At 41.7% G+C, this 17,166-nt stretch overlaps 1 protein-coding gene across 1 annotated transcript in view; it reads left to right on the top strand.

Annotated features, from left to right (window-relative positions):
- ASCC2 (activating signal cointegrator 1 complex subunit 2) overlaps nt 1-17,166 on the top strand; it is a 73,161-nt gene that overhangs the window by 24,275 nt on the left and 31,720 nt on the right. The window contains exons 6-7 of the mRNA XM_040351962.1: nt 13,840-13,947; nt 14,029-14,141. Coding sequence (XP_040207896.1) covers nt 13,840-13,947; nt 14,029-14,141 — 221 coding nt within the window. The remainder of the gene's footprint in view (nt 1-13,839; nt 13,948-14,028; nt 14,142-17,166) is intronic.

Genomic DNA, 17,166 nt, shown 5'->3' with positions numbered 1-17,166 from the left:
GGCTTTGTGATGGGGGGTCAGTTATTGGAGGCTTTGTGATGGGGGGGGGGTCAGTTGATGGGGGGCCTAATATGGTGGGAAATCTGTGATGGAGAGGACTCTGTGATGGGGGGGTTCCGTGATGAGGGTGGTCTGTGTTGGGGAGGGGTTTCGTGATGAGGGGAGTCTGTGAAATACTAATAAGTTTATGCCGATTTAAAATAGTTTTTTATTTTAAATATTGTATTTGTTTTTTCCTGTTTTTTTTTGCACTTCCAATAAGATGTGTGCATAGGTTCATATTTTTTTTAAACTATAGTCCGGCCCCCCCAACAGTCTGAGGCACCGTGAATTGGCCCCCTGTTTAAAACGTTTGAGGACCCCTGGTCTAAACAATCTATCACCATGCTTAAGTGTTGCCTCCTTGGAAGTCCATACTTTCAAACCGCTATTATAGTAACATTTACCCTTGGGAAAATGAATAGGTGTTTTTAATGTCCGAAACAATTGTTAGCGGACACATAGATTACCCTGCCCCTGTGCAGTACTACAAAGTAGGAAGCGGAGCCTATATTTGTGACAAACAAATATGTCCGTCCCCCCCATGTACGAATGTTTACACAGAAGCTAGGTTTTTAAAACACTGAGGCCTCGTACACACGACTGGGTTTCTCGGCAAAAACCAGCAAGAAAACAGCTTCTTGACGAGATTCCCATTCATGTGTACGAGGCATTCAGGTTTCTCGTCGGGAAATCTGTCCAGAATCTCGACGAGAAAAAAGAGAACCTGCTCTCTTTTTTTTTTTTCTCGTCGAAATTCTTGTCTGCCTGTTTCCCGACGAGAAACCCGAGAGTGTGTATACTTACCTGTCGCCGTGGAAACCCGCGCATGCTCGAAATGACTTTGACGCATGCGCAGTAGCTTCCGCGGCATAGGTAGGGTGACGCAAGATGGCGGCGACGGCATTGAATGTGATGAGCACATGCTTGTCATACGTGATGACGTCACTGCGTTCTTTCCTTTCAAGAGAACCGCGGTTCTTTTGAAATGAAAGTCGGTACACTCCGGCGGCAAGAGTTTCTTGCCAAGAATCTCGTCAGGAAAAACGACAGGTTTTTCCCGACGAGATTCTCGGACGTGTGTACGAGGCCTGAGACATTTAAAGAAACTTTGATTAAGAGAAAAATTTAATTTAGCATTGCTGACATCTTTCTGAAAATGCTAATTGCCTGGCCATTTTGCCAGTTAAATTGTTTCGATACATTTGAGTTCATAACCTGTAACAAGTATGCAGCTAATGAAATCAGAAATCCTGACCTGTTTACTGATTCTGAGTCAGAAGGTATTTGAAACGAATGAAAGCTAGGCAGCTGGCCTATTTAGAGACAGCAGTAGTAGCCTACAGATTTCTTTCAACACTATTGAATTCCATGCATAGCTTAAAATGATAAGACTATAGTTTCTCCTTTGGTGTATATTCAGTTGTATCTTTCTGTAACGGACTACACCCTGCTTTCTTGTTTGTCAATCACTGTTGGTCACAAGAAGTAAAGTGATACTAGTAATACACTAGTAAAGTGTCCTTGTTTTAAAAATAACAAACCTGTTATACTTACCTGCCTGTGTAGTGGATTTGCACAGAGCAGCCTAGATCCTCCTCTTCATGGGTCTCTTTTCGGTGCTTCTGTTAAGTGCCCCCACAGCAAGCAGCTTGCTATGGGGGAACCCGAGCCAAGCTGCAGCTCTGTATATCCATTCAGACACAGAGCCACGTCCTGGCCCACCCACTTTCTATCCTCATTGGCTCATTGACTTTGACAGTAGCGGGAGCCAATGGCACCGCGCTGCTGTTTCAGCCAATGAGGAGGGGAGTCCCAGGCAGCTGAGACACTCCTACAACATCGCTGGATAGATTAGCTTGAATAGCAATTGGGTGACCGTATACTATCCAGCACCTCATCCCTATTGAGTAACAAATTAAGCAACAGGATGTTTTTATGGGATTTTAGCGGTGCCCACAATCGGAGAAAAACAGATTATATATCAAACCAATAGAGCTTATTCATATAAGATTATTGGTTCAGTGAAAACCAGAGTATTGTACACATTATATCACATCAATGGTCACTGGTGTCCATATATAGAGGCGTGGAAGTGCCCTCCCCGTTGTGATGGCAACCAAGATAAGCAGAAGACATACACTCAAGTACTCTGGTTTCCAAATAACGTGATGATTGCCTTTTGGCACTGCCCACTGACTCCTGGGAAAGAATGACACACTTCTCCCAGGAGCACTAGCGAGCACAGGCTCAGAGGGAAATTATGTGAATCGCAGTGGAGAGGAAGAGGCATCATACAAGGGACCCCATAGCAACAGTGCAGAAGGGGTGAGTAAAAAAATAAAAATAACATTTCCAAATGTTGTTATGCTGTTTATTTCAGTAAAGTACATTTTAAGTTTTGAATTCCACTTTAAACTCACTCAGAAGAACATCGGACACAGTTACTGAGTGAATCCACAAAGAAAATATAAACAAAGAAAAGCCGCTCCACAAAAAACAGTCTATTAGGGTACACAGTGTGTGAGAGTGTAGTTAGTCCGTAATTGATAGAATGGTGCTTGTATAATCATAGATAGGTTCGGATGAATCCTGACAATGATGGCTCCTACAGTCCACAACCCAGTGATGCAATATACAAAGTGACCATCCACCGGAAAAGAAAAGGAAAGCCGCTTACCAGAAGGCAAGCAGTTATGGCGGATGGCTAAAACCCAGCCTAGGCCTTTGCTCCTTGAAGTTTTCACCAGGAAGCCCTCCGTCCTCTGAGTATGATATTCTCAGCTCCACCGTTTTAGATGCAAACAAGAGAAGAAGCACACATAGCGTAATACTGGGACATACAAATCCTGGCAATGGTAACTCTTAGGCCCCATACTCACGACCAAACATGTTTGCTGAAAGTGGCCCGCGGACCAGTTTCAGCATACATGTTTGGTCGTGTGTAGTTACGAGCGTACAGAATTTCGCCGTACATTTGCCCGCCGGGCCGTTTTTCAGCAGACATTTATTTCCAAACTTGTTTTAAAACCGTCCGCTCAAATCCTGTCCGAACGTACATGTTTGGTGGTGAGTACACAAAACCAACGTACAAAAACCCCGCGCATGCTCAGACTAAATGAGGCCACGGGAGCGCTCGTTCAGGTAAAACTCACGTTTGTTTGGGATATGGCACATTCGTCAATAGAAAGATTAATTCTAGCAATAGAACACTGAAGCAAAACACACAATAACCAACGCTTGATGCCGTCGTTTTATTCATTCTTCTCTTGCTATAACTAATCAGTTATTTAGCTCATGTTATTTCAACTGAGTTGTTCCATACTGAAAAGTGACATTTGTTCGCTGTGATGTAGTAAGATTTTTGCAAACTTTTATTGGCCCGACGTATCATATTTTTATTGGTCCTCCACATTTCAAATTTTTTGCTTTTAATGTTTAATGGTTATCTTTCCCACTTTCTTTAGGTGTTTATATGTTATGTCACCATTTAGAATATTTTAATAGCAAATAGTTTTGATTTAGCTTTTGTTTGTATATTTAACAGGAATTTTTTGAAGGTTGTTTAAATTGTCTACCATGTTGGCACACCAAATGACCCCCCCCCCCCCCCCATGTGTTAGTGAATATTTTAGATTAAACATTTTATTTGTTTGTAATGTTTGATGCCTAAAATAATACCCACAGTATTACAAACAATAGGCACGTTTTTCAAATCAACAAAAAGGCTTTTATTTGAGCAAATTATAAAAAGGATCAAAAACAGAATGGCAGCACTTGAACAGCTAGCAACATACATGCAAACTTGCATTTGAAACATGGTGAAGGATAAACTAGCCAACCTCAGGAAGCACACAAAATAAAATCTGAAGCAGCAGCACATAACCAAAGGAACCCAAGCTGTGGTAGTCCAAACAAGATGCCATTTGTGGGGGATCAAATGGAAGGCAGGGCATCAACGTCTCCTCTTCCTTGCAACCTTCCTTCCAGGCTGCCTTCCAGCGGGTCTTCCCTGGGCCCTTGCAGGTGGGGATGATGTGGCAGCAGGAGAATGGTGTTCAGCAAGCCGGGCCGGGTCACATAGCCCAGTGTCTGGGGTCAGCAGCTCCCTCTGCATCCACCAAAGGGCCTGGTTGATGATGCCCTTGGCCAATTGCCTCTGCTCCTCCGTGCCTTTATTGAGGTCATGTGCCACGGAGGCACTGTAGGCCTCAGTGGGGTTGAGGGGGGCCCTCATGATGGCACTCGCCTCCTGAATCATTTTCAGGCTGGCTTCCTCCACTGCCCCCAATTTCTTCTTACGGCCTGGTGGCCTAATATAAAGGGGAGGAGCCTGGCTGGTGGTGCTTGTCCTGGGGAGCTGCTGAACGCCACTGGGCCCGGCCTCCTCCTGGCTGCCACTGACCCCTTCGTCCTGGCTGACAGTGAGGAGAGGATCTGCCACCTCCTGGCTGGTCTCTTCTTCCTGTGTAAAAAAAAGGGACATGTTGTAATATATTTAGGAATATACTCACTCACATTTTCATGCTTGAATCTTATTTTTTGCCTTGAATTTAAACTTGAAAACAGACTCACCCTCTGACCCCTGCAGTTGTCATCCCTGACACCTATTTGTTTGCCCACGATTTTAGATTTTTACTTCCCAGCTTGTATTTTATTAACCAATATCAAGTCAAGAATCAAACAATAATTAAGATTATTACATAAATAGTTATGAAACTACTATACCTCATCATCGTAGAGGCGCAGATCTGCCTCTCTGTCAGCCAGGCCCTCTTCATCTGACTCTGCAGGGCTGTGGTGATCTGGGGAAGTCCCGCTGGGAGGTAGCGTGGAGGAAAGGTTGGGATTCAGACTTGACATTGATGCCCTGCCTTCCAGTTGATCCCGCAAAAATGACATCTGGTTGTAATACCACAGCTTGGGTTCCTTTGGTGGTCTTGCTGCTGCTCCAGATCTTAGCTGCTTTTGGTGAGCTTTGTACGCTCTCCTATATGTGCCCCTGAGGTTGGCAAGTTTATCCTTCACCATGTTGGCACTGCATTCTGGCACCCATGTCCTCATGTATGCTGCTAGCTGTTCAAGTGCTGCCGCTCGTATGTCCTTGTTATGATAATGGTCCTGCTTTGAATCCCACAGGATGGGCATTTCCCTGAATTTATCCAGCAAATGCTGGATAATGTCTTGGCTCTGCAGGAGATCCATTGTGAAGTTATGATTTACTTTTTTTTATTCTAGATTGAAAAAATGAAAAGAAACCAAAAACACAATTAAAAAAAGCCTCAGCATTTACATTGATAGAATATGTTGTTTAAAAAGTAGTACCTATATAGAAATACAAACACAGTGTCTCTTGTTTAGAAAATGCTGGCCAGCTCTGCCCCATTGGTTGGTTTTAGCTAACATTTTTTTTATACATGCTGCCCCTTTGGTTACATTGCAGGAAATAATATAAATCTACAACCATACACAATTATTACAAATGACAGCATTCATCAAGGCACTATTGCATGTGTAGATATCCTGCCCCTCAGCATTGATTACATGAAAGAAACTTCCTAATGACCTCTGTCCAACCAACACAGAACAATACTTGGCCTGATCTGAATACACCCTACATAATTGATAATGAGTCACAGCATTTTTGACCTCTCTATTTTGTGATGTCTACAAAAGCATTTGGGTACGAAAATCACATTCTGGTATCCAAGAGACATAATAGCTTAATAAAACTGTGCAACCAACAGACCAAACCCCCATCCCATTGCTCTACATTTTAGAGCCCGCTGCTGATCCCATGTTTAAATTTCTTACCTGCCTCTCTCACAATCCTCGTTTCTTCCGCTCGCTGAATTAACACGTAACCTACGTAATCACGTCAAGCGCCTTTTATCCACTCCGCGTATGTATGAAACGCCGCCCTCGTCACCTTTGCCATGCCCCTAATCAATTGAAAAAGTAAATATGGCGTTAACTGTGTAGGTTCTGGAATCGCGCGAATATTCTCCGCGTAACCTACGTCAATACGTTGTTGGCATTCGCGACACTCCGCATATGCAAGAATCCCCGCCCTCATCTCCGCCCCTGACGGGACATTTCCTCGTTTCCACGCCCCTAATCTCTGTGGGAAGGAAAGATGGCGATGTCACACGAGCGGGCACGGAGCTCTCATGGCGCAAGTGAAGGGACAGAGGCAGGACCGTCCCGATCCAGGCCTAAAAGATATAAAGCCACTAATATGGCGTTCGAAGAAATGGTGGAGTTGGTTTACATCATGAGGAGGAAGGATTATGATGGTGAATGTGGGCCCTACAAAACACCGAACCGTAGGAAGTCACACATAATGGACAAGGTGGCAAGGAGAATGAGGAGAATGTTTGGTGTCACCAGGTCAAAGGAGCAACTACGGAAGCGTTGGTCCGATTTAAAATTGAGGGAGCCACATCACATGAAGAAGATACTCAAAATTCTGCGTAAAAGTAAGTCCATATTATTTAAGGGGGGGGGGAATGTCTGCAATAATGTGATGACATGTATTTTTTCACATCTGCCTCCTTGGCCTGCTTGTACTTTTGAACACGTGTAGATACTGTATTGTGTTTATGTCAAATAACAACCTTAAACAAATTTTGTGAAATAGTAAACACGCGTAATATGACATTGTTTAGCAAAAATGTGACGTTACTCCAGGAACAACACACCTGGACATGGCTGACTGGCCCCAAACTTGGTTTTCAAACATTGTTGACTAGCAAAATCACAGAAATTAAATTGAGTGCATGTGACAGGCAAACAAGATTCATTCTCCAAAATGCAAATAAAGCTGATGTTTTAACATCTTGAAATGCAAAGCACCTGTGTCTCAAAAATCAAACTATATTTATTTGGAGGGTCGACGAGAATTAATGTTTTGGGGGGACATCCATTTGTGTCACTTCTTTGCAAAAAAGGGGCAGGATCAGAGCTTGGCCTAGAACTACGCCAAAAATGGAGGATTGCTGAAAGAATAAACAACCAAAAATCATCATAAATGTATCGTCTATGCAATGTGTGCGATTTATGATATACAATATCTGTGTGCTGATGAGTATACCTTTTGTTTTTTATTATTTCTTATAGGGGAAAGAAGACGCCAGCAATTGGAGGAGGCAGAGAGGGCCAGACACCCGGAAAATCAAACACCTCCACATGTTGAGCAGGAGGAGGCTGTGGAAGGAAGAGAGGAGGCTGTGGAAGGAGGAGAAGAGGATGTGGAAGGAGAAGAGGATGTGGAAGGAGAAGAGGATGTGGAAGGAGAAGAGGATGTGGAAGGAGAAGAGGATGTGGAAGGAGAAGAGGAAGGAAGAAAGGAGGAAGGAAGAGAGGAGGAAGAAGTTATTTTGGACTTAGAATTTATATCAGATGAAGGGCAAGTGGCGGAAGAACAATTTGGCGAATTGAAAGAAGGTGGATTGATGGATGAAGGAGGAGTCGAAGATGATGTGGAGGTGGTGGAAGAAGGAGGAGTGATAGAAGATGATGGGGAGGTGGTGGAAGAAGGAGGAGTGATAGAAGATGAAGAAATTGGGGATGTGGAAATTATCAGGCCATCAGGTCAGTGTCACCCCTATATTAATAGGGCCAAACATATGCAGATAGGCTGGAAATTATTTACATATTTTGAATGCCAATTTGTTTATTTTTAGGGGATGAAGATGGAGTAGCACATTTTTCACATGCAAGTGCTTCTATAATTGTACAGCAACTAATGGAGTGCAGCACGGAAATGGACATTATGCGGGAAAGGATGCTAGTCATGGAGCAGAATGTGCGAAATGTCATTTCAGAGTGTAGCACGGAAATGGAGAACATGCGACAAAGGATGCTAGTCATCGAACAAAATTACAAAAATATCATTGACATGATGGGCCGTGTCAAAGACTGAACCACAGAAGCCCATCCCCCACCCACAAAACCCTTTTTACTTGTTGTACTTTATAATACGCCAAAATTTCTAAATGCACACACAGTGTGCCAATATGTGCTATCTGCCATCACAAACTATCTATTGTCTGTGCTTTGTGGGTACAAACCCCTCCTCGATCCTCAAGTAGTTGAGAGGAAGGGTTTGCTCCCACAAAACACAGACATTGATCACCCATGATGTCAGATAGCACATGTGGCCATTTGTCTGTTTAACCAATGACATTTGGCGAGTTTTCACTGAATGTGTGCATTTAGAAATTTTGGCGTGTTCCAGTGTGAAAGCACACCATCCATATGACTGACTGCTGTTCTTTTTTTAAATTTTTGTTTGGTGTTGATCTTTTTTGGTTTGTAAATGTTTCCAGTTTCAGATCACAAAACGAACAAGAAATCTCACCTAAAGAAAGAAGTTAACTAATTTTTGTAAAAAAAATAGAAAAATTTGTGTTGTGTTAAAATCTTGTTGAAAAAATTAGACACAAACAAATACAAAGACAAAAAATGTTTTGTATAAAAACAATACACAAAAATTTCTAAATGTAAATAAATGTCTTCGAAACAAATACCCAAAAAAAAATTTGAAAATAAAAAATAACCCAAAAAATTTCTACATAAATTAGTCTGGGTTATTGGAAACCAAACTAAATAAGAACTAAAATTTTTAACCAAAGTCTCAAAAAATTCTGTTTAGAAGTGTGTGTATATATATATATATATATATATATATATATATATATATATATATATATATATATATATATATATATATATATATATATATATATTATATATCTAGAGATAGATATATAGGAGACAAGCCCAAAAATTCTTGCGTATAGTTTCAATGAAATTATTCTTACATTGTGTTTCGAACATTCTTATTGCTAATCACTGTCAATAAAGACAAAAAAATTAATAATTAAAAGCCAATATTTTGTGTCAAAAATTTGCAGGAAATGTTTTCTGCCTAAAAATACACATTTCTTGTTAAAAAATGACTACAATAAAAAAAAAAAAATGTGACATCAAAAGCAGAAAAATGAGTGGCTTCTTATTTCTAGACTGAATACCCAGTTAGTAGATGAGTGAATAATGTGCAAATGTGGTTAGTTAATACATCTGAGTAAGTAAATTTGGCACTAGAAGTGCACAATTTTTGGAGAGAACCTGGAAGACAGAAAAATAGAGAAAAAGCAGTAATGACAAACAACTGTATAAAGTCCAATGATCTAATTATTTATTAGTTGTGAGAATATTCCTTTCTTTGGGGGCCGAATTAGAAAGAAATATGATCTGGCATAGCAATGGCCCCCCGACCCATGAAGTACTCAACATATTTGTCGCGTACCTCACGAGCAGATTGGGGGGCCAAGCCAGCGCGACCAGTGTCCAGGCCAGGAATGTTCTCTGAGGGTAGTCCTGCCTCAGAGCCCATGGAGGCTAGGTACGTCTGGGAGTGCCTGCGTAGAAAATTGTGCAAAATGCAGCAGGCAAATATAACGGTGTTCAATTTATATTCCGCCAAATGTATCGATGTCAGGAACAGGCGGAACCGGTTGCTGAGGATCCCAAAGGCATTCTCGACTACCCTCCGAGCCCTGGACAACCGAAAATTGAACACACTCCTCTCTAAGGTGAGGGTCCTCTGGGGAAAAGGCCGCATTAGGTGAGGTCCAAGGCCGAAAGCCTCGTCCGCTAGGAACACAAACGGAAGTCCTTCCACATTATCTTCATCTGGTGGCAATGCCAGACCACCAGTTTGGAGACGATCATAGAAATCAGTCCGTGCGAACACTCCCCCATCTGACATCCGGCCGTTCTTCCCCACGTCCACATATAGAAACTCATACTGTGCCGACACCACCGCCATCAACACAATACTATGATAACCCTTGTAATTATAATAGTAGGACCCCGAGTGGGGTGGGGGCACAATGCGGACGTGTTTCCCATCTATTGCTCCACCGCAGTTAGGAAAATCCCACCGCTCGGCAAATTGGGAAGCCACAGACTGCCATTCCTGTGGTGTGGAGGGTAGCTGTGGGGACAAACAAAAAAAGAGATTTAGTACTTTGGCACATAAACATTGCAAACATAATCATACAAGCATCCTTGTGCAACTTTACATTTTTAAAATAGCATTTGCAAATTATGAAGGGAGAATTTCGGGGCACAAATATATAGGCCCACTTAATTAATAAGAGACTCCACAGCCCTCTGATGGGGACAAAAACACTTTGAAGGGGGGGTGGGGGGTGTTTAAACTGTTTTTAGAAAACCAAAAAATAAAAATAAAAGTGGCATGGTGGGGGTTGGCCCGAAGATAGCATGCTGGACAGGTTAATATTGGGTAAGATCAAAATATGCAGGTAGGCCAAAATAAAAAGAACATGTAAAAGCTGATATCAACATGCATAGTGAGAAAAGGGAACGTTAGTTAAACACAAAGCATATCTGGGAAATAAAATAAAAAGTTAGTTTGCCACATTATTAAAGACACATTGTGAGGTTAAAATGAGGAAACTTACCTTCATATACTCCTCGTGCATAACTTTAATGATGGCAGCACACGTGTCCGGTATGATGACCCCAAGCGCCTGCGGAGAGATGCCTGTTGAGAACTTGAGGTCCTGCAGGCTCCTCCCAGTCGCCAGGTACCGCAACGTGGCAATAAGCCTCTGCTCGGCCGTGATGGCTTGGCGCATCACAGTGTCCTGCCTCGTGATATAGGGGGACAGAAGTTCCAGCAGACTGTTGAATACGGGGTCCGTCATGCGGAGAAAATTCCTATAGTCATTAGGATTATTCTCCTGGATTTCCCTAAGCAGAGGCATATGAGAGAACTGGTCACGCTGGCGCAACCAATTCTTGGTCCAGAAACGCCTCCGCCCCCTGTTTCTGGCCAAAGTACTGGAATAATGAACATATCCAGCAGCCATCCCATAAACAGCACCAACTCGCGAAAATTGACGCTGCTGCTCCATCATGGCTTCAAACCGGCCGGCTGGTCAGTCAAGAACACACTCCAACAGAAAGCACAATCAAATCCAGCGGGACCTGCAAAGAACGCACGACACACAGATACGAACGCACAGTACGAATCTGCTAAGCAGAACGAACTGCACGCCTGTACCCGAATGCCAACTACGTACCCACAAGCACACGCACTGAACGAGAAAATACTACCTGCTAAAGCCTGGAGACCGAGAAGCGCGAATCAGCTCTAACCAAACCTTCACTAACACGAGCAAAGCCGTAACTAGCAAAAGCGGAACAGAGGGCGTCGCCATTGACTTTGGCCTTTCCCTTTATAGTGACGTCAAACGTGGATTACGTGCACGCGTTCAGGTCCGCAGGGAAATATCGTCCGCTGGTGTGTACAAGCCAGCGGGCCAAATGAAAAAACTGCCTTGTACGCCGGAAACAGCCCGTCGGACATTTCGAACGGACATGTTTGGTCGTGAGTACTCGGCCTTACAGTCCACACCACCTAGTGACAACTATGCATAAAGTGACCCTCCACCAAACAAAGAGGCCGCTTACCAGAAGGCAAACGGTTAAGGCGAATGGCTATGACCCAGCCTAGGCCTTTACTCCTTATAGTAGGGGGTCCTTCGTCCCCTCTGCGTGATGTCCTGGAAATGGTAGTTCATGCAGTCCACACCACCCCAGTGATACTAATAAATGAAGTGACCCTCCACCAAACAGAGAGGCCGCTTACCAGAAGGCGAACGATTAAGGCAGATGGCTATAACCCAGCCTAGGCCTTTACTCCTTGTGGTGGGAAGTTCTCCGTCCCCTAAGCGTGAAGTTTTCAACTCCCCCGTTTAGATGTTATGTGAAAAGGAAAACGCACATAGCGTAACTCTGAGACAGTACTTTTAATTAAAAAAGGATAAAATATACTCACAATATGAGCAGATAAAAATGGTATAACAAAATATTGCCGGCCGGCATAACAGGAGCCCTACTCCTTGGCGTGGTGACGTCACTGCGTGATCCACAATCCACAATTCTATGGAGGTGAGGCTCTGTGTGATCACAGGGGATAAAAACAGTCCAGGCTATGGGAAATACAGTACACAAATTGACTTCTAGTATCTCACAAATCATTGGACAGGAAAAATGCATGTCCAAATGGGGGCTAACATAGCCTCAAGTAATACTCTCTGAAATTCTGATATTGAAAAAGAATATTGCAGGAGCGTCAATTCTAAATGCGATAACCACAGATTGGTACTAGCATGAAACAATCACTGCAGCAGAAAAAGAATAGCATCATATGGTGTGTTATATTACCATCATGGCAAAAAGAAAACATATGCAAAGGCAATCCTATGTGGGCTAGGGATTAAAAAAGTATCTTCTACAACCAATTAAGGTTGATGTCTTGGTATAGATGTCTCTTAATATACATGGTCAGAAGAAGCTACTACAAACGAGTGACCAAACCCAATCTTAATCTGTTTAGTCTATATGCATTTAAGGGTTGGTAAGGAATTAGTACAATATCCCCACACCAATTATACACATAGCCTAGTATCGCAACAAGTACAGTCTACAATCGCTGGATAGAGATGGGGCTCGGGTAAGTATTAGGGGAGCTGCTGCATACATGAGGCTTCTTATCTTAAAGCGGAGTTCCACCCAAAAATTGAGCTTCTGCTTTTCGGAATACCCCCCCCCCCCTCCGGTGTCACATTTGGCACCTTTCAGGGGGGAGGGGGGTGCAGATACCTGTCTAAGACCGGTATTTGCACCCACTTCCGGGCATAGACTCATGGGAGTCACGCCACTCCCCCTGCTGTCTCCTGGGAAACACACTGTTCCCAGGCGAGAGCGGGGACCAGTGAGGACAGGCCACACCGCTCACGCATGTGTAGTAGGGAACTGGGCAGTGAAGCCGCAACGCTTCACTTCATGGTTCCCTCACAGAGGATGGTGGCGGGGGCAGCCGAGAGACGTGCGATTGCTCGGCCTTGGCTGCTGACATCGCGGGCGCGCTGGACAGGTAAGTGCCTGTTTTTTTTTAAAAGTCAGCAGCTGCAGTATTTGTGGCTGCTGGCTTTTAAAAAAATAAAATAAAATTCGGGGGGACCTCCGCTTTTAATGCATAGAATATTTAGATCAAAAGTTGAAAAAAAAAATATTTTTAGGCACCAATTACATAAAAGTAAACAATGTTTTTATTAACAAGTTAATACAAAGTATCATTAAAAAAAGCAGAGGAATCAAAACAATTTTATTAAAAACTGCAATGTGGCTACAGTGAACATTCAAAAATTCTCCAATAAAGTCAAAGGTGTCCACATGCGTCACAACAAACGTGTATGACTGTAAAATGGTATATCAAATTTCAAGCTCTACATGTTTCGCGAAGGTCTCTTCTTCAGGAGCTAATATAGTTTCTAAGAAGAGAAAGACCATTATTGAATTTTAAAGGACAAGCACAGCAAACAATAAATCATATAGACCATAATGGGTTTAAAATACAGCTTATCAAGATATGTGGGTGATACCAGAACTGCCAGAACCAGACCAGACAACCCATGCATAGAATGCATTAGGATAAAACCTTCTGCCTTTACAATCACTTTAGTGGAGGTTGTCTACAGTGTTATGCTTCTACTGATAAGAAGACCTTTAGAAATCCATCTTCTCATATCTCTGCTGTCCTAAGGTTCTAAATGTATACTTAATATAATAACTTTCTAATGCTATTCTGAGCTAATCATTGTGCATTGGGTTTACCATTCCTTCGTAGTTATAGTATTTGGTTTGTTGTAGGAAATAATTATTTGACATCCATTTTCTTTATTTTACAATCCTCAAAAGGTATTCGGTTCCATTATGAATGTTTGTGGGCTTCAGCAGGACGATTGTAAGGAACCCCTGAAGCTGGGAGATGATAAACCTACATCACCTCTAGATATGGCACAGCAGGTCAGTTAGTTATGTTTGTTTTACTGAAGCAATTACATTTTGCCTAGATTTCCATTTCTTATTTCTTTACTGTCGTTCCAGAAATTACAAGATACAGTCTTTTATCTCTGTGACACATCCAGCACAATTTGGGCGTTCCTCGAAATCTTTCCATCTGCCTCTCAGGCTTTACAAAAACACAATTTCTTGAGTAGGTATGTGAATATATACATTTCTAACGCACTGAAAGTCTGCATGTTTATAGAGCTGATTATTGGGGGAAAGACTTGTGTAGCAGTTGTAATGCATCTTTCTTTAGTGAGGTCAATGGCTGTTGCAGCTTAGGCACCTAGCGTTGGGGTATCTCTTTCCTCCTGGGCCTCCAGACTCTCCACATGGTACTAAAGATTCAGTAACCACAACCACCACACACACACACACACACACACACACACACACACACACACACACTGGTGATGTAGTATTCTTAGTGGTTATGCCTTGATACAGCAAACTGGGCAAGTAGCAGACAGGATATAACGTTACCCATTTATGAGCCACTTTTACAACCTTCTGTTTAGTAGTGACAGTGGCTTTGCATTTGTGATAGTGCTTATCTCTGATTGACAGTACTCGTGGATCAAGTTGGCTGTTTCCTCTGAGCTCAGTGAGCTAGAAATGAAAAGGATATTCGTAATATGTTCTCCCGTGAGATTATGATAAAGTCAGCCCAACCAAAGTTAAAATTGCTAATGTTTAAAAGTGTTCATGCGTTAGAGTTACAAACCTTGAGATAATAAATACAGGGCAATCCTGCAAGACCAAACTGTATGTGGTTATTGTGTAGCTCATTAGTAATGCTGTAATTATTACCTTTGACATAATTAAAATTTCATATGTTAGAAGACCCTATACAACCCCTGAAAACTTGAACGTAAAATCTACATAAAAAGAACGCAATAATTTGCAAATCTCATAAATACATTCAGCATAGAAAACCTTTTTAACCTTACTGATAATTATAACTTTCACACAGCTGATGGAAGATGCCTAACATCCAAACCCACAAAACATTACAAAATGTTGTGCTAATAGTAATAACTTTTTTTTTTTTTTTTCATCAGGATATTGCAAAAAAAGAATGTACACAATGTCAGATTGTCAAGCTGTAGTAAAATGTGCAAGAGAATATCAGATGAAATTACTAGAATAGCCTGATTCTGTACAAGACTGCATATTAGTTGTACAGTACTAACAGTAACAGTACTAATTATTTGTAGTTGGTGATTTCGGCACCTCCTCCATTGAACATTGTATCCTCCTCTTAAATAAACCATCATTTTTATATATATATATATATATATATATATATATATATATATATATATATATATATATATATATATATATATATATATATATATATATATATATATATATATATATATGCCTTTGCGAAAGTATTCGGCCCCCCTGAACTTTGCGACCTTTTGCCACATTTCAGGCTTCAAACATAAAGATATAAAACTGTAATTTTTTTTGGGAAGAATCAACAACAAGTGGGACACAATCATGAAGTGGAACAAAATGTATTGGATATTTCAAACTTTTTTAACAAATAAAAAAATGAAAAATTGGGCGTGCAAAATTATTCAGCCCCTTTACTTTCAGTGCAGCAAACTCTCTCCAGAAGTTCAGTGAGGATCTCTGAATGATCCAATGTTGACCTAAATGACTAATGATGATAAATAGAATCCACCTGTGTGTAATCAAGTCTCCGTATAAATGCACCTGCACTGTGATAGTCTCAGAGGTCAGTTTAAAGCGCAGAGAGCATCATGAAGAACAAGGAACACACCAGGCAGGTCCGAGATACTGTTGTGGAGAAGTTTAAAGCCGGATTTGGATACAAAACGATTTCCCAAGCTTTAAACATCCCAAGGAGCACTTTGCAAGCGATAATATTGAAATGGAAGGAATATCTGACCACTGCAAATCTACGAAGACCTGGCCGTCCCTCTAAACTTTAAGCTCATACAAGGAGAAGACTGATCAGAGATGCAGCCAAGAGGCCCATGATCACTCTGGATGAACTGCAGAGATCTACAGCTGAGGTGGGAGACTCTGTCCATAGGACAACAATCAGTCGTATACTGCACACATCTGGCCTTTATGGAAGAGTGGCAAGAAGAAAGCCATTTCTTAAAGATATCCATAAAAAGTGTCGTTTAAAGTTTGCCACAAGCCACCTGGGAGACACACCAAACATGTGGAAGAAGGTGCTCTGGTCAGATGAAACCAAAATCGAACTTTTTGGCAACAATGCAAAACGTTATGTTTGGCGTAAAAGCAACACCGCTCATCACCCTGAACACACCATCCCCACTGTCAAACATGGTGGTGGCAGCATCATGGTTTGGGCCTGCTTTTCTTCTGCAGGGACAGGGAAGATGGTTAAAATTGATGGGAAGGTGGATAGAGCCAAATACAGGACCATTCTGGAAGAAAACCTGATGGAGTCTGCAAAAAACCTGAGACTGGGATGGAGATTTGTCTTCCAACAAGACAATGATCCAAAACATAAAGCAAAATCTACAATGGAATGGTTCACAAATAAACATATCCAGGTGTTAGAATGGCCAAGTCAAAGTCCAGACCTGAATCCAATTGAGAATCTGTGGAAAGAACTGAAAACTGCTGTTCACAAACGCTCTCCATCCAACCTCGCTGAGTTCCAGCTGTTTTGCAAGGAGGAATGGGCAAAAATGTCAGTCTCTCGATGTGCAAAACTGATAGAGACATACCCCAAGCGACTTACAGCTGTAATCGCAGCAAAAGGTGGCGCTACAAAGCATTAACTTAAGGGGGCTGAATAATTTTGCACGCCCAATTTTCCAGTTTTTTATTTGCAATTTCCTTCCACTTCATGATTGTGTTCCACTTGTTGATTCTTCAAAAAAAATTAGTTTTATATCTTTATGTTTGAAGCCTGAAATGTGGCAAAAGGTCAAAGTTCAAGGGGGCCGAATACTTTCGCAAGGCACTGTGTGTGTGTGTGTGTGTGTGTGTGTGTGTGTGTATATGTATGTATATATATATATATATATATATATATATATATATATATATATATATATATATAATATAATATATAATATTTTTTTTTTTTTTTTTGTGACAGATTATAACACAGAATTAGAATTGCAAATTGTAGCAGCACGCAGTAATAACTACTACTAT

This window comes from Rana temporaria, chromosome 1 (assembly GCF_905171775.1).
Source record: "Rana temporaria chromosome 1, aRanTem1.1, whole genome shotgun sequence".
Taxonomy (NCBI): Eukaryota; Metazoa; Chordata; class Amphibia; order Anura; family Ranidae; genus Rana; species Rana temporaria.
The sequence above is the reverse complement of the archived record's forward strand: the minus strand, read 5'-3'. Positions and strand labels throughout refer to the sequence as shown.